Raw genomic sequence first — 18866 nt, forward strand, 5'->3', positions numbered from 1 at the left:
TATAAAATAAATAAAAATAATCAGATTAAACAATAACAAAGAAAATATTTTTTTATATTGTAGGACTACAACAATAAACTTCATCTTCAGTCTCGATCAATCTGTTTTTATTTTTGTATTTGCCAACATTAATGTTGGCTAAGATGTCCATCTTAGTTTTTTAAAAGAAAGACAACTTTCAACCAAAAAAAGTATCTGATGAATGAATCAGATAGAAGGTTGTTGCAAAGTGAACAAACTTCATAACTTTGCTGTGAATCTTCTGCCACCTGAGGGATTAATATCCCTCCAACTGAAATCTTGTAAATAAACAGTTAAATCCCAGAACACACATGATTGCAGATCACTTCCTCTTACACCTGCATGTTGTCATTTCTGAGAACAAAACACAAAATAGGAGAAATATTTCCACAAATAAAATAAGAGAAGATAAGGATATATTGAAGGGCCACATATTCGTGCATATGTTTCAGCTGTAATCATGAGTCAACCTTGTCGGCAGTGGGCCTTGCCAAAACTAACACAGGATCCTTGAGCAAAGCAGCAACACCCTGGAAGGTAACCAACACATCTACACGAACATCTGCTGCTGCTGACGTTTCACCGAACACGTGGACCTGATCACACTGACTGGATATAGATTCAATAGGAAAAACAATGGATCAATGAATTAATCTGACATTTTACACACGATTAACCTTTCTGCAGCAGCATGGAGTGACATGGAGCTCTGCCACAGGTACGGTTCACCGCTCATTTTCAACATCACGCTGCACTTAATTAAAAAATCGGTCAATCTAAAGTAAAACTTAAAGTAGACCAAGCTTTCTTGTGGAATGAGAAATAAACAGCGTCGGAACATATCGGCGCTTGTCCTCAACTGACTCGGCTACGCGCAGTGCAGCCTATAAACATTCACTTGTTTTGCGTAACATTTCAACTTGAACTTGTTTTACTTGTTGGCTAATTCAATTGTTTTTTATTAAATTAAGTGGCCGAATTGTTTATACTTTAATTTAAAACTGTCTCGTTTGATATTTAGAGATTGTGGGGCAATACATTATATGTAAGCCACTGGGAAACCTTAAATTGGCAGCTTTGTCAATGAGGATTCGTTCCAAACGGTGTCTACGCTTTGCACTGTGTAAACACGACAACCTGTTAACGAGGAGGCGAATGCTGTGTGCGAAATCATTATATCTATTCATCCTATATATTTTTTGAATATCCTATTTTGTCTATTTATTTATTCTAATCAATATATTTATTGCAAGACAACATTAGAAAGTAGCCTAACCACAAACATTTTGGTTTATGATATCTACAGCTGAATGAGTTGACCGCTTAATATTTGCTGCTGAGTGCAGGTTCATTTATCACTGTGCTGATGTTTTATTGTAAATACCTGGCTCACCATTCAGGTACACACCCTGTTGTATCCGGGTGTCCTCACCGGGAGAGGCGGGACTAACGCAGCCTTCTGTCAGTCTCTTGACACACACACAGCTTCACTGCCTCAGACGTTCATGCATTTGCTCATGAATCAGAAGAAAAACGTACGTGGATTTATTTTGTCTTTTCATGTTGTCTTTTGACCTCTCGATCCACTGAAGGGGACATACCTGTAGGTGGCCATGGATACCCTCCCATTTGGTTGGACGGTCCACGCTGGTGACCAGAAGGGAGATGACCCTGGACTTTTGAAGGAGGGGGTCATCGACAACAACACAAACACACGCGTCCAAGATCTGTTTCATGAAGATGCACAGGTATGATACGATGTAAATAAAACACAAGAGGTGAGAAATGTGCTTTGATATCTTAAATATGACCCAGATTCATGGAGATGAAGCCAATCTGAAGATTAATATAACAATGACTTTCCAATTTTTGTAAATTAAAAAATTACCGGAACCCTAAAAAACATCAGATATAGATTTACTATCATCAATGGGAATGTGAGATTAAAATGTGCAGAATACCTGAGGTGCAACTGTAGGGGACTTCTAAGTGGATGTAGTTACTGGATGGTGTCCAGTTGTGACTAGTTTTTAAAGGAGAAGTGAAGTAGTGTGGAAGTTTCCTCAGTAGTTTTATAAATGAATAACATGAGATGACTGTTTCCTCTTGCATTAAACTTAATCGTTAAACCTAGAGGTCACTCAGTAGAGTTCATAACTCTACCAAGATCCGATAAGGCCCCACTAAATTTCACTCACTAAATATTCAAAATGTTTTCATCAAGATCCCTGAATTATTCCCTGAGAAATTGGTGAGTTGTAAAAATAGAAAACAAACAAACTATCTTGCAATTTGAAAGACGGTTTTGTGCTTATCTGTCCAGTAGTTTTGTGCATAATCAAACGGACAGGGGTGAAAACATAACCTCCTTGGTGGAGATACTCAATCCTCTTTAGATCTTCCAGTGCTGTACCGGTTGTGTTCCTGTGTTTTCAGGGTTTCCAGCAGCCGAGCCAGCCGTGGTGGAGGATCAAGGTGTTCGTGTGGGAGCCGGTGCTGTTCGGCACCTGGGACGGAGTTTTCACCACCTGCATGATCAACATTTTCGGTGTGGTTTTATTCCTGCGCACTGGCTACCTGGTGGTGCGTTCACACTGCGTTCTACTCTCCATGTCTGTGCCTGTAGACAGTTATACAACCTTATCCAGTTAGACTCTCACCGTCTTTTAGAGAGAAGCAAAAAAAATATAAAGAAATGCTATATATTAAAAAGACAAAATCTGTAAGGAAAATATTTGGTGTGTCAAAACAAATGATGAAACTAACAATGATGTCCTCAGTCCGATTTTTTCCCCCTGACAGCAGATGCATCCATAGTTTTCGTCTCACTCTTTGTAAAGGTCACAGAGAAGGAATAATAACAGGAAATGAGACAGATACAATGGGACAGACATGTTTCAAAGGTCCTTGGACATCAAACAAGGGACATCAAGTTCATTGATCGCTTTTATAACCCCAAGGTCACCGGGATTTCCCGTTGTCTGTAGTTTTCCTTAACGTCAAGGCCACAACCCAAGTATGAGGAAGTAAAAAAGTTATTTTTTTCTTTTAGAGAACTTTGTAAGTTTTGAACATAGTGCAGCTTTATCTGGATTATACACATTTTTTACATTATATCTAAGTGAGTATGAAAAAACAGCTGTATTAGAAAAACAAGACAAACACTGAAACAGTAGAAACAGTAGAAACCACAGATTTACATTAACAGTAGTAAGTGCATTCATTAGTTTCAAATGGTTCTCTTTTTTTCTTCCAGGGGAACACAGGCGTGCTGCTGGGGATGCTCCTGGTTTCCTCGGTGGTGCTGGTGGCTTTAGTGACGGTGATGTCAGGGATTGGAGTTTGTGAGCACTGTGGCGTCGGGAGCGGAGGAATCTACTCCATGATCTCCACCGTCCTGGGCGGCAGGGTTGGGGGCACCATGGGCCTCCTGTATGTCTTTGGACAGGTGAGTATTTATGAAGGCTGAATATAATATTTGCTTGTGTGAAGTGTTGTGTTTTGTGATATGACTTTGGCTCCGCAGTGCTCGGCTGGAGCCATGTACATCACCGGTTTCTCTGAGTCGGTGGCTGAGCTGCTGGGTCTGCAGACTCAGTGGGCGGTGCGCGGCATGTCTGCGGCGGTGCTGCTGGCCCTGCTCGGTATCAACCTGGCCGGCGTCAAGTGGATTGTCAGAATCCAGCTGCTGCTGCTGGCCGTCCTGGCCGTCTCCACGCTGGACTTTGTGGTCGGAAGCTTCACACACCTCGACTCAGGTAGGATTTGGGCAGTAAATCCAGATATAAAGGGTTAAAAGGCAGATGGTTACTGACATTGTGGTTAAATCAGTTCTGCTGTGTTAGGCCAGTCTTCATATGAGTATTTATAAGTATATACCACGTTTAAAAATAATCTTCAAATTATTCAATGGTATAATATTACTACATCAACCGAGGAGGTTATGTTTTGATTGTTGTCTGTCTCCTTCTTACTGTCTGTCTGTCTGTCTGTTTGAAACTTACTGGAAGGTTGGGGTATGGCCATGAATTTCTCATTCTAGATGGTCTTGGCCCTTTTTTGTTTCAGGTTTGTACAGTAGTTTGTATCAGCATGACATAAGAGTTGCAGAGCCACTGAAATGGTCAGTTGACAACAATTTAGAATGTCTTACCCGCTGAGACCAGTAGGTGGTGGTGTAGTATCACTTATTTGATCAGTGCCAGCCTGTATCCTGTGCGCTCTGTACACTTTCTCATCATACTGTGTGTGGCTGTGTGTGTGTGTGCGTGCTCTTGTACAGCTATCTTTGTGAGGACCCGTTTTAATCTACAACCTATGGAGTGAGGACATTTTGGGAAAGTGAGGACACTTGTTGACCCCTCCTTTAATGGACTGTTTGGGGGTTAAGACTTGGTTTTAGGGTTGGAATTAGATTTAGGTTAGGTTAAGGGTTAGACAATTAGTTTGGATGGTTACGATTAGGGTTAGGGGCTAGGGAATGCATAATTTAGATAAGTGTCCTCACTAAAATAGATGTACACATATTTGTGTGTGTGTGTGCGCTCTTGTAAAGATATCTTTGTGAGGACCAGTTTGAGCCTAAAACCTACGTAGTGAGGACATTTCGGGAAAGTGAGGACATTATGGCAGATCCTCACTTACTGACCCACCTTTAATGGACTGTTTGGGGGATAAGACTTGTTTTTTAGGTTTAGGGTTAGAATTAGAGTTAAGATAGGGTTAGGCATTTAGTTGTTATGGTTAAGGTTAGGTTAAGGGGCTAGGAAATGCATTATGCTAATGAGTGTCCTCAGTAATATAGAAGTTCAAACGTGTGTGTGTGTGTGTGCATGTGCCATGTCTGTCTCGCTTGTCAACCTTTTAACCTGTTTGCCTACAGTAAAAACAAATATTTCCCCTCAGTTTCTGTTCCCTGATTTTCCGATGTGCTGGTTTAAGCAGGTCCAAAACTGGCATTGTGTTTTCTTAAGTTTTTTTTTGTCTGTCTTTCTTCTTTTATTTTTTTGTGGTGAAAAAATGTTGCTCTTTTTAAGTATCTTGTATTCTTTTGCCGGCTTCAGGAAGTCCTTCCCTACATTTCCTGTTCTCACTGATTATCAACGTCCTGTCCAGTGGGACGACAAAAGTGTTTCACGAGTCGAGCCAGTAGTTTTGTGAATAAAGCTAGAACACACAATTTTACTCTATATTACGCAATAATAGTAAGAGAAAACACACTGCACACAATATAAAATAGGCTTAGATGGGTTTCATACCACCTGTCCTATACTGGTTATTGTGGTTGATTCTTGCATGATCCAGCACAGCTTTAGTATAGTTACCTCTGTGCCACTTACAGCACCAGTTGGTAGAGTAAAGTTTGCCCTTGCTGAAGAACTGTGGGAGAACCGGGCGTGTAATGCCTTCTCCAGATTTTTCCAATTAAGAGCTGCTGTGTGTTTTGCGGTGACCTCATGGTTGGCAGTGGACCAGCAGGTCCCCGAGCTAGCTGAACCAGCTCAGATTAGCCTGCGCTCGCTGGACACCGAGGCACATCCTGAAGGATGAAGAGCCGCTGCCAAGACCGTGTGATAGTTTGATAACATGTCCCCTCTGTAAACACTTGGTGAGAATATCATCATGACAGGTTTCAGATACCATTGTACATCATTACCATTGCTAAGGCCTCTCTTGTCGGCAAAATGGTGCACAACATCAAAATTTAAATGGCATATTGGCTCATCCATATTCTCAGGAAATATTGGCATTTTAAGAAAGGCTGGTCATTGGCTTGTCAATATTTTATACCTCATGATCAAAGGCTCATATTTTGAACTGAATGGTAGAAAATAAAATTTAGGATTAATTAGAAATATTCAGAAATATATGATATAATTATTGAAAAATATTTGCCAGAATAGTCAATACAGAAAAATATCTAATAATCTAATTATATTTTCAAGGCAAAATGCATTATTCTGTTTATGTTGACTTTTGTTTGCGTTATCATCCAAGGTCTCAATGAGATGACCTTTCAAACTCTGATGCTGTTTCAGTCAGTTAGTTTATATATATATATATATATATATATATATATATATATATAACTTACTTATATGAACTCTCACTTTCAGACTGACCTGGGTTCCTCATTTCTTCAGGCATTAGGATCTGCTAAGTGGCTTATAATGACAAGTCCTTCCTGCAAAACTCTGACAGGTGGAGTAAGATCTGGTTACTGAACGGCTCCAACACCTAGAACAGCTCAGAATAGCGTTTTATCTTCCCATGTGGGAATCAGGAGGAGTTTTCATTCTTTCAATTGGAGAGTAGTAAATAATTTAGTCTGGTCAGTAATGCTGCCAAGGTATTGTCTCTGCAACTAAACAATTCAAGTCCAAGCCGCTCTGATTGTGGTGCTTAGATGAAATACAATCTGACACAGATTACTCTGTCCCAATACTTGGAACGTATTCCCTATACAACAGGAAGCCATAATGTTCTTCTCGGGTCTAGAGTTTAGGGTGTTAGCCAGACTCACCCACATTTTTGGAAAATGAGGAGAGGAGGCCGGAACTGAGATCTGAGATCTGAGGCTGTGGCCGCGACTCCAGGGACCGCCACACTTTACTCTGTGATTCTACGGTAATATATGGTTCTCAATCATCCAAGCGGGACGCGCCCCACCTCTGCAACATCACAGCCGGCCCTGCTCCCCATGCACAGCAGTTTATAGTCATTGGTGTCGGAGAGTAAGAGGTCAGTGAGTCAGGGAGAGAGGCCTCAGATGCTCATGTAAGCTGACTACACATTCCAGTCGGTATCAGAGGAATGCTGAGCTCAGAGAGGAGCCCCACTCCGCCTGTGCACTTGCTGTTCAACATACACACTGAAATGTGGGTGCTGTGGTCTGTAGATGGTTTTTAAAGCTGGGTTAGCAGCTCTGTGAGGACGTCAGGAGATTCTTTGAGCTAAACGCTAACATCAACATCCTACATGCTCTCAATGACTATGCTAAAATGCTGATGCGGGATTACAACGGTCACCGTCTTAGTTTAGAATGTTAGCATGCTAAAATGAGCCAATTGGCACCAGCAATGTAATACAGCTGATAATCATGAGAATACCAATTGAAGAAAAAAATGAGAGTCAGTAAATTAGAATGAAATTAAATTAATTGTGACCAGGAGGACTAGAGTTTTTAAGCTTAACTCATTGGAGTCAGTGCTTGAGATGTACGGGAGACTTCCTCTTGGTGCCTCAACACTTGTGGTGATGAGGAAAGGAGCAGGAAGGTGCTATTTCTCATGAAGGCCTCTGATTGGACAGTTGAATTGGATTTAAGTGTCCATTGAGATGGCGTAGGGGCAGAGGAGAGTCACTAATTAATCATGGTACTGAACCGACAGCTGATGACAGGAGGGAGAGAGAAGATTTTAAACGCAAATCACAGGTGATTGGCTCAAGACGAGCCTGTCAGGTTGTGGTAGAAGAAAGAATGATCCTGTGGAGCAAAGATAAGGCGGAATCTGTGCATGTGACTTTGGAGAGATGTAAAGTAGCGTCATCCAATTCATCTTTGTTATCTTAAATCTTTATGCGGGCCATACTACAAATAAGAGCTTGGTACTGGAGGTGTGAGTTCCCACATAAAACGGAAAACACAACTTCAAAGGCATTTCGTAGCTTTGTCCACAGCTCTTGAGATCAAGTGCTGAAAACTCTGACAGTATTTTCTAAACATTGAATTTGTGTTCATAGAAACACATTTTCCTCATAAAAATGTGAACGCCCTCAACTGCAGAGAGTTGTTGGATGTTGGAGCATGATGTTCTAATATGGGTGGAGAGCCTGTGGTGCAGACATGGACACTGACCGGCGTGGAGTTGTTAGATTGTGATTGTTTGCACAGAGGGCAGTCGCATCGGGTCCCAGAGTGAACAAGAGTTTGGGCTCCCAGTCCCGTTTGATGTCGAGTTTTTGTAGCCTCCTTTAAATTCCTACCCTGGAAATGATGTGCACGAGGAATAACTAATATAACCAAGCTTTTTCTAGGTTTGGTCTTTTGACTAACACAAAAGAGAAAGGGGGGGGGAAAACTGCATGGTCTCCCTCCCTCTCTTGGTCTCACTCTCTGTCTCCCTCTCTCGCTCGCTCTCATTCTTTTCTGCAAAACTTGGAAGCTGTTGAGCTTCTGAAAAGGGCGGCGACTTCCTTTTGGATAAACATGTCATTAATCTGACAGAACACATTCTTTCCCATCGCAAGATAACCGTGGGGGAAATGTCCGGTGTTGTAACACAGGCGGGCCCTTCAGCCTGCACGCTTTAAATGGCCCCCATCAGTGCAGAACAATCTCCCTCACTCAACCACCAAACTGACTTAGACTCAACAACCCGCACTCATCTTTTATACTGCATATTTTTAAAGTGAATTTCTACCTTTTGTTGTCATTTGTTTGATCGAAATGCACACGATTTAATCTCATGGTCTGGACATGTGATCCTACAACTTGTTTAGTGTGTTTAAATTGCTGGGAATGCAGATCTATCCAAATAGGTTCCTTATAGTTATAAACTCCAGCTTCCCTTTCTGATGTACTGATGGTTAAGCCTCTGTGTCTCTACACTTTGCAGACATGATGGTATACTTTCCAAACCTATAGTTTCTGGTATCTTACAGGTCTTTAATAAGGAAAATCCCCTGGTGCAGTAATAATGTGTTCACATTTCCCGTTTTTCTCACTGTCTCAAGGAAGTGCAGTGTAAAAAAAAAACATCACTATTAAGCATCCTGGACAAAAAATTATGACAGAATAGAAAGAAAATGAAAACACCACTGCTGTAAGCAGCTGATTACATTACATCATGCTTTAGCTGGAGGGAGAAATAGAGGCATTAGTCTGGCGCTACAGTCATTGGGGAAAAGGGCTGATTTAAAAGTTGATTATCACATAGGAAACTGGAACAGCCCAAGGCCCAATGGCCCCTTAGGAAAAACCTGACTTAAATTCACTAGATCCAGATTTTTATTTGAATCTGCAACAAATTGCAGTCCCCTAAACATGTCTCTTTTTTTATTAAGATCCATGAATTATCCTCTGAGTTATCAAGTCAAATGTTGAAAAGTGACTATAACAAATACAGTGAAAAAAAAAGCATTACTGGATCCACCCCCTGATCAAGATCTGCAGCAAAAGGTATTGAGTTCTTTGGTGGGTCATGCTCCGCCCCTCCACAAACTTTTATGGAAATGGATTGAGTAGTTTTCTGTGTAATCCTACAAAAAAACAAACATAGCAGACGATAACATAATGTTCTGGGCGAAGGTGCTCTTCAAATATTGTTTATACCTTCTGCAATTTATACATAATGTGATTTTTTTCAACAGTTCATTTTATACTTATATCTGCAGTTGACACGTTTATACTCACCTTGTCCCGACCTAAGGTTCAGTGCTGATTTTCATTGTTTGCTGCTTCCTCTTCTTTCAGAGCATGGTTTCATTGGTTATTCAGCCGAGCTGCTCAGCAGCAACACAAAGCCTGATTACACTCCTGGAGAAAACTTCTTCACAGTATTCGGGGTCTTCTTCCCTGCTGCTACAGGTGATTAGACCCCCACCGTCGCCTTTTATTGTTAGAAAACATGTGCAGTTAACTCTCCCATTCTTGCAGCTATATGGAATATTAAAAAATCCTTTTGTATTGTAAGGTATTTTGTGTACATTTCTGTGGTTTTTCTTCACCCGTGTGTATACGTGTGTGTATGTGTGTTCGTAGGGGTAATGGCAGGCTTCAACATGAGCTCAGACCTTCAGCGGCCAGAACACAACATCCCTGTGGGAACGCTGGCAGCTCTCTTCACCTCGTATGACAACAGCCCAAACACACTCCCAAACAAACGTATACAACACAGCGATATTGTCAAAAGACGAAAACACCACAGTGAAATAGTACACAATGAATTATATAAGTCTACAACTACAGTAAAGGTGCACAGACTGACCCAGGTACACAAATTCTAGAAAACCACCAGAAACTGATTATTTCATAGTTCTTTAACTACATTGTATGAGGATCCATCTTAAAATTAGTGTTATCTTATAATAAAGACGGCCTTTTCTATTTTCTCCAGAGAGAATAAACATCCCACATTCCCAGCATGACTCTATCTGTCACTTTTAGAGCTCTGATGACACAATTTTCCTATTAATAGTGAGAAAGGAGCCGTTGTTAATAGTTCTGCGTGGTGTACTGTTGGTGACCCACAGGTGGTTCCTGTATCTGGTCTTTGCCTTCCTCCTGGGGGCCATCTGCACCAGAGAAGCTCTGCGCTATGACTTCTTGATCGCAGAAAAGGTAAACTCCTCTCTTTGTTTCCATCCTGCCCTGTGAGAGAGGCCTTCTGTCGCAGCAGGGTTGAAAGACTGTATATATTTTCTTAAATGGTTCAGATTTAAGAACCTTTGACCCTATTTTTTTCCCTCAAGTGGACATTTTCATGTTTAAGCTAGGCAGATGTTTGGTCTGCTCATCGTGAAACATTTTTCTGCTGAATTGTTTTTGTAAGTATTCAACAGAATTTGTGTAATTTATTTAATTTACTTATTACCCTGGACCGATTACCATGACCACAGTTCCCAGACCTTTTCCCACACATGCAAATAGTGCCAGAGGGCGACCTACAGCCATGCAGCAGACATCACTTTGAATTTACATAAATTAATTAGATATTCTAAGAGAACAGGAAGCATCCGATACAGTTTTAATCCAATGCAAACATGATCACATCACATGATACAACCTGCTCATTTGTGACTTTGAAACGACATGCTGATCATGCAACTTTTTTTGAATCACATTAGCTTGAACATTTAAAGAGATGAAGAGCTGTCGCTTTCTGATTGGGTTGCATTCACATACATTTATTGTGTCTATTTCACTGATCACACATTGGCTGTTTTCTCGCAATTATGATTTATTATGGAGACATTTCAGAAATTCTCAAAAGCTTAGCCTCTTTCAAATTTTTATTTTGAATGAATCTATTGTTTTGACATGTAATGCTCAGCTCAAACTATCCAAAGGCAAAAATAAAACTAGACTGACTCAGTATCTCATATATAAGCCAAGGGCCCAACAGTCTCACATTTAAATTCTCTAGATGCAGATTTTTACTTGGATCCGCAACAAACTGCACACACTCATAAGTAATAAATGAAAATGTTTATAAGCGCAACATCTCAAAGTAAAAAGAAAAAACATCTGGATCCGCCTCCTGATCCGGATCTGTACCAAAGTGTCAATGGTTCTTCCCCGAGCAATTCTGCATCATTTCACCAGGTCTTGCTGTAATTGGTCTCGTAGTTTTTTGCGTAATCCAGCTAAATAACAGACAAATAATCAAAAGCAGATGAACACATAAGCCCCTTGCTGGAGGTAATAACTGACTGGAAGATACAGCTAATGTAACATAAAGACGGAAAATAGCATTTACACAGGTTTAACGTGGGATCTATGAATTTCAGCAACAATGGAGCATGTGTCCGGCTCCATATGGACAACTGATGTGAGGAGGACAGGGTCGATTTACATAGAGCAGAGCTTAGTTCATAGGGACAAACACAGGAAGTCTTTATGAAAGTGGGAGGAAATGATTGAGCTGTGATTCTGATGACCAATCAATGATGTTTCGGATGCTGCTGAGTCATCTCACAGTTTGTGTTCTAGTCGATGTCCATCAGCCAGATATGAGGCAGAAATTGTTTTTGAATGAGCTCAGTTGGTGGCGGACTACTTCTCACCATATAACAGTTTAAAACAGCAAGACTGAGATGAATATATTATCCAAACTAACCCATTACACTCGCTCTATAATGAAAACACAATCTTTGGCTCTAACTGTCAGTGCTCGGCTCTCATTGTTTTCGTAAGGAGCTGGCTGCAGCGGAACTGAACTGGGTGTAGCTGTTGTGCGCTCCCGACCCCACCCCATCCTCTTCCACCCCTCTGTTTGTTTTCCTTCTTCCTCCAGGTCTCCTTGGTGGGTTTCCTCTTTCTGCTGGGCCTCTACATCTCCTCCCTGGCTTCCTGCATGGGCGGCCTGTACGGTGCACCCAGGATCCTGCAGTGCATCGCCCAGGAGAGGGTGATCCCGGCTCTGGCTTGTCTGGGAAAAGGGGTGGGTGGATGGATGGATGGATGGATGGATGGAGCCACAAGGGGAGGGATGACTGGATTCACATTGACAGCTTGCTGAAAAATATTGGCTTTAGACTCCAGTGTAGATTGTTCAGTGAGTGAATGTGTCTAAGAGTGAGTGCACAGTAGTTACCTGCTGCTAACCAAGTTTAAACTGTCAAACTAACATATTTATCTGATGACCTGGTTTGGATTGAGTTGATGATCACAGTTAGTAGAACTTGATTAAAACCCAGTTCTGCTAAATTCATCTTTTTGGCATTTTACGGCCTCAGACACAAATCCCATCAGAACTTGTAACCTGGAGTGAGTTAGAGAAGGATAATTTAATTTTATGTTTGGAAATAATGTTTTTCCTAAACCTTAGTGTCAGATAAACACGTTGATGTATTTTTAATGCCTCTGTGTGCAGTCATCTGAGTGAGATTACTCAGCTTTTTTCGCAATTTATTCAGTTTCCACAGTTTTAGACTTTATTGCCGTTTGCAAAAACATGAGAACCATGCAAGTTTTGTGCAGTTCTCCAGTTTGGTTTTAAAACTAAATGTAACCATTTAAAAGCAGTAGGAAAAGCTTGTACACTTTTTAAAGTATATATATCAAGTTAATTTATTCACCTTTGAAGTAGTTTGACAAAATAATTCCAAATTAAGTTCCGCTTTTTTTTGTCTCCAAGCCAGCGACAGCTCTCAGGTCGACTGTCCCGTTCTTGTGAACACGATATCTTAAGAAAGCCTCGAAGGAAATGTTCAAATTAGTTTTTGTACAAATGTTCATTTGGACTCAAGGATGACCTGAGTATAATTTGGTGGTGAAAGGTCATAGTCACCTAGCAAAGCACATTTATGGTCTTGTGAACGCAACATCTCAGGAGCACCTTGAGGGACATTCTTCACACTTGGAACAGACATTCACTTTAGCTCAAAGATTAACTGATTACAATGAAAGGTCAAAGGTCACTGTGGCCTCACAAAACATGTTTTTGGCCTCTTGAACACGATGTCTCAAGTCAGCCCTTAGGAATTTCTTTTCATTTTAACCAGTTGTCACTTTGACTCAAATATGCACTGATTAGAATTCAGTGGACAAAGGTCACAATGACCTGGAAAAAAATGTATGTGGACTAAAACTGCATTGGTTCACAGAGTCATACAACCACAAGGCAGTATTTTTGGTTGGACCTTTTTTTTTAACTGTATCGTATTAACCCTTCACTTTACTGATCACAGACATTCATAAATAGAATGATCTCAGTATTCACTGTGCCTTCCAACTACAACCTCATAAAAAGGGGGAATGTCTGTTTTTTTTCTAGCTCAGACAAACAATCCCGGGAACTGAACAACTTCTTTAAATGTTTTTTCATTACCTGAATCCTTATTATTATAATATTAACAGTAATGTTGTCCCTGATTAAGAGTACCTGGCATTTTGTTTGTAAAAAGTGTACTAAAGATGAATGTACAGGGCGTTGTGATGGCTGGACTCAAAAGGAAGCAGTGACACGACTACCTAATTATAATGTGAGGGCTGTTCTGTAGAAGGGAGTTCAGTGGACTGACTGCATTACAGCCCAGACTTACGACTCACTCCTGCTACACACACATTGTCACGTTGTCGCTCTGACCTCGTCCACCCCAGTTTTCCTCAGACTACCCTGGGACAGCAGCAGCGCCTGACCTCTCTCAGCGGGCTGGAATGAGGCTCTAGACATCTTGGGCCAAATCAAAGCATCAGAACAAACGCAGGAAGGGCGACGGGCAGGGCTCCGCTCCGCTGTGTGCTCTGGAGGGCTGCCAGGCACACTGCTGTGCTCCTTAAACTGTACGACAGGACCTGGGAAGTGAAAGCAAAATGCTTATCAAACCACATGCACTGCAGAGAGTACAGAAAGAAAGCACTTGATTTTTGTATTTTGAGGCCAACTCAAACTCAAGAAAAGATTTGAAGAAAAGTGCCTGCAGTTCTGCCAACCTTTTTTTTGGAATTCTAATCATATATCTTTTATAATTCTAGACAAAAACAAACATTTTGAGCTAAAATATAACAATTTCAAGTAGTAACTATTCTTGTGTTGCTGCTCAACATAGTCAGGTGTTTACCAATTTACCATTTAACCAGTGTATATCAAATACAATCTTCTTTTAGATTTTTTGTGTGAAATGAACATATATAAATTTACAAATACAGATTATCTTCTGGATACTCAGTAGTCACTTGGTAGACCTGCAGTCTTGGTGAAAAGCCAGAGAATTCCTCTGTAGACCCCGTTGCATGACCTCCACTCTAAACAAAACTTTTGTTATTTTGTGTCTTGCCATCCTCCATTAACTACTAAGGGTAACTTCACAAATTAAACTAAATAATGTTAGTGGAAGCACATTATTTCTAAGTTAAAAAGCTAACAAAGGCATTAAATATGTTTTAGTGACTTTAATAAATCCTAGTAACCCAAACAATCTCAAGTTTTTGTTTTACAGTGTAAAACAAGATTTCACTTTTGACAAAGGAATTTTAGTCGAATTGTTTTTGTTCTGTTACTTGAACCCGTGTTTCACAAATGATATCAGATGTTTAGATCATCAGATTCAGTTAATTCAACGGTTTTTTCTCCTTGGACATTAAACCCTCCTGAAGTCAAACTCAAATAACCTTTTATTGTGGAGAATTGTCTAATAGAAAGATAAGCATCATTTCTGAAGTGGGACTGACTTTCTCATGGGCCTTGCAGATGTCCAGTGTCAGGTTAGCCTGTGAGTAATGACTGAACGTGGCTCCTGACCAACCACAGGCCACATGAAGTCATGAGAAGATTTTGTGGAATGGTTTATTTAGTTGTGGTAACAGAAACATGAACTTGTAGTTTGATAGTTGTTTACGAAGATCTTAGTCATACTGACAGTATATAAAATGCACTATATTTACAGTATATATGTTTGTATAAGACATGGTATAGTCATAAGTAAACATTCTAGTTATTTCTAATGAATCCAAATATCATTGAGAGGAAAAAAATGATCTCTAAATATAAATATTAACTTTCTTCTGGTTTGGTTTTATTTGATTAAGATGGTCAAAGGTCACAGTGACCTCAAACATGAGACTGGCATAAAACCACCATATTTTTCTTGTGTGGTGCAGCTGTCACTAACCTTACTGTCTGGATCTCTCGCAGAAAGGCCCAAACAAGACCCCGGTGGCTGCCATCTGTCTGACCAGCTTGCTCACCATGGCCTTCATTTTCATTGGCCAGGTCAACGTGCTCGCTCCCATCGTCACCATCAACTTCATGCTCACCTACAGCTTCATCGACTACTCTTACTTCAGCGTGGCCATGACCTTCCGGCTGCAGAGCAAAGAGAAAAGGGACGCCCTCACCCTGGCCAGGAGAAACCAGCGCAGGTCTGCCAAACAGAGCTCCAGGCCGCTTCTTGAAAATCCCCTCCCCAACTATGGGAGCGGAGGCGAGAGTCCGCAGAGCAAAGGCACTTTATCGGAGTTCACCAAGGACATGGATCAGATGTTTCCCCCTGTCTCAAATGTTGACCCAGTGGCTGAGAAGTCCTTTTCTTTGCAAGAGTTGAGCAGCCGGGGAAAGGGCGGAAAGGCTACTGCTAAACAGACGCTGATGGACAGCTTTGGTTATGACCTGAACAGAAACATGTTCTCAGAAGAAGAGAAAGGAGAGGAAACGGGTTCAGCTCCGCCATACGAGGAAGCTGAGGAGCAGCCTGGAAGCGGTGAGCCCACAGCTGGAGAAGAAGAGTCGCAGGTCAAAAACTGTACAAAGCCGGATTTAGGTGCCGACCATCACAACCACAACACAGGTGATTGGCTATTCCACTGAAACTTTAGACAACTGTTAGGACCTGCTTTTCATGACCCCCTCATGTTATTTAACATGTTCAGGTGCTGAAGGTAAAGCAGAACAACAGAGCTTCGAAATCAAGGCCTTGCAGGATTCAGTCTACGCAAAGTTCAGCAACCACTGGGTTGCTCTCATCGGGGTTTGTTGCTTATTTCTCTTTGTCCTCATGGAATTATTACTGATAGTTGCAGAACTCAATGATCTACTTTAATATATCATTTGTTTTCCTTTCAGGCTTTGAGCTCTTTAGTGATCATGTTTGTTATCCAGTGGGTTTATGCCTTGGCAAACATAGTCGTGGCCTTGCTGCTCTACTTCTACATCGGGAAAACAAGCCCTGGACTTCCCATAGGTGATTGTTTCACTTCATTTTCAGTCATCGCTTAACCCAATAGTTTCTATTGATGCTGGTAAAAACAAATTGCTGTTTTTGTTGCATGGGCGAGCATATTAAGAAAACATAACTTCCTTGACGAAGTTAAAAATCCATGATAGTAAATAATTGTATGTGCTGCTTTATAGTGTTTCTTGCTTTGATTTTCATAGAGGAATTTTAACTTAACTTGAGGATTTATAATTGTAGGTGTAGCCTACAAGTAATGTCTTACATAACCTGGAACAAGATTCCTGTCTTAATATTGTTAGTCGAGCATTTAGTCTAAGTTGTCTATATGTCCAGCAAATTAATTAACAAATTTACAATTGATTTATATAGATTTGATGCCTGTGCTCCGTGGTTATTTGACCTGGTAACGTTATCTCACACATTGCTGGGAGTTTCACTTGCGGCCTCTTTGCCTGGAAGGCTGACAGCTGTTGTGGCTTAGAGGATTTCTGGGATAGCTGGATGGGACACTCTGCATCTGACTCGCCACAGTACAGTGTGCCAAGAGCCGTGAGTCGCACAGGTGGTCGATGAGATGCTGTGTGTGTGTGTGTCACACTCTCTGTTACTGTTACTCTTGCACTTTCTGTGCTATGTTACAGCTTTAGAGATTTACACACCAAGCAAGGTCTCAAAATGTAAATTCAAACTTAAAAAAGTATTATCTTTATTCTTATTACCTCTGTCATTGCTGCTTGTCGGTCTTTGAGACAGAAACTTGGTGGAAGGGTTGGCTACATGCCAAGGAAGAACCCATTCACTTTTGGTGTGAGATATGACCAAAGGGGCAGATCCAGGATTAACGATAACGAGGGAATTTCTCGACATCTTTGTGAATCTCTCAAGAAATAATGCAAAATACTTTGAAAATGTATAAATAGCAGATTGCAGATATTGCTGTGTTCTATCAGCCTCGGCAGACGTACGAACTCTCTGACTAACCTTCTAGTTATACAGTTGTCTTCTGCAGCTACAATTTGAATTAACTTGTTGAGCTCATTTGTATATGGGGCGAAACATCTAATAAATGTCATGTATTTGCAGGTATTGCAGCTCGATTCAGCTTTTTCACGTGGCTCAAATCAACACTGAGTAGTATTTGCAGGTATCGTGTGCTCCTATTTATCTGTTCAGATCATTGCTTTTTTATTGGTTCCTCTATTACAAGGTCATAAAACATTTCATGAGGAATTCTGCTTGTAATATCTTTTCATCAATATGCTATTTTCCATCCCAACCTGACCGTTTTTCTCTGCACTGGTTCCGTCTCCTCCAGGGGAAAAGGATCTCCCCGGGATGAGGTCATAGTGACGCCCTCCCTGTCCGGGGTCGGGCTGAAAACCAGGCAGCTGACGGAGGAGAATGCTGACTTTGCCTCTCGCCACCGCTACCACCAATCCTCATTCATCGTGACAGACAAGATGGTGCAACCGCCATCACTCCGCTGACTGAACCAGACACTGCTCCTGGTGCATGTCGTACAGCTGACAGCCCGAACCCACATGTTCTGCCTCAAACTGTGTCTCATGTTGTGCCACAATCGCTCTCCCAGTGACATTTAATGGCACCACGCTGAGGAACTCTGAACTGTTTCCAGAGTTACAGGGTGTGTTTGTGCAAGAGAACGAGAGAGATGTCTGAAAAAGTGGACGTAGCTGGAGTTTGTCGCTTTTTTTTCTTCCAAAATATTTTGTCTTAATATACTTTAATTTGATCAATTTTTACTGATAAATCACAATCGGTGATTGTCAGATTATTCTATTGCTGGGCCACTTCCAGGACGTCCAGCCAGCACGGTGCTGATAAGGAAAAAATCATTATCCTTTGTACATACGACACATAAAGGTTTAATAAAAAGTCTCCAGTGAATAATTGTTTTGGTGAGGTTGTTATTGTGCTTTTCTTTGTAAAATTGCAGGGTTAGGGTTATGGTTATATGGCGCTATGAGCTCTTCAAGGTATGATGGTGCCATATTATTAAGGGCCTTGTAGGCGAGAAGGAGAATTTCAAATTGTACTCTAAATTTAACAGGAAGCCAGTGCAGTGAGAATATGCTGAGGACCAAAGACCTTTCTTAATTCTAGGAATAGCGATATTCGAAAATGACCTGAGCAAAAGGTCTTTTTAGTGGCTGTTGTGGAACTTTTGTTAAAATCATAAGAGCTCGAGAACAGCAAATAAGAGAAATGTGTGCCAAAAAAACAGACAAAGAAGAAGATAACACAGTTTTCAGACAATATCAGTGCCAAAGAGTGTGAGTGAGATGGCGGTAATGCACCTTCACATTGGTCTCCACCCGCCAATGAACCAAACTAAGAAGTATTTTCTTACTCTCCTATCATAGTATTTGTTTGTAAAGGCCGAAATAACAACAATGAGCCACATTGAGAAAAACTGTCAAATACAA

At 41.0% G+C, this 18866-nt stretch overlaps 1 protein-coding gene across 2 annotated transcripts; it reads left to right on the forward strand.

Moving 5' to 3' along the window:
* Positions 1–569: 569 nt before the first annotated feature.
* slc12a8 (solute carrier family 12 member 8) lies at positions 570–18330 on the forward strand. 2 transcript variants are annotated; one of them, XM_053440626.1, is made up of 14 exons: positions 570–739; positions 1614–1769; positions 2458–2604; positions 3278–3469; positions 3548–3779; positions 9497–9610; positions 9785–9872; positions 10276–10363; positions 12039–12185; positions 15381–16032; positions 16115–16212; positions 16308–16425; positions 17503–17563; positions 17735–18330. In XM_053440626.1, the coding sequence occupies exons 2-14, from the start codon at positions 1635–1637 to the stop codon at positions 17904–17906; spliced, it is 2244 nt and encodes a 747-aa protein (XP_053296601.1). In that variant the 5' UTR covers positions 570–739; positions 1614–1634; the 3' UTR covers positions 17907–18330. The 2 variants fall into 2 exon arrangements, with proteins under 2 accessions (XP_053296601.1, XP_053296602.1); XM_053440627.1 differs by lacking the exon at positions 570–739 and having other exon boundaries at positions 1747–1769; positions 2458–2569.
* Positions 18331–18866: the final 536 nt, after the last annotated feature.

This window comes from Pleuronectes platessa, chromosome 14 (assembly GCF_947347685.1).
Source record: "Pleuronectes platessa chromosome 14, fPlePla1.1, whole genome shotgun sequence".
In the NCBI taxonomy this organism is placed as follows: domain Eukaryota; kingdom Metazoa; phylum Chordata; class Actinopteri; order Pleuronectiformes; family Pleuronectidae; genus Pleuronectes; species Pleuronectes platessa.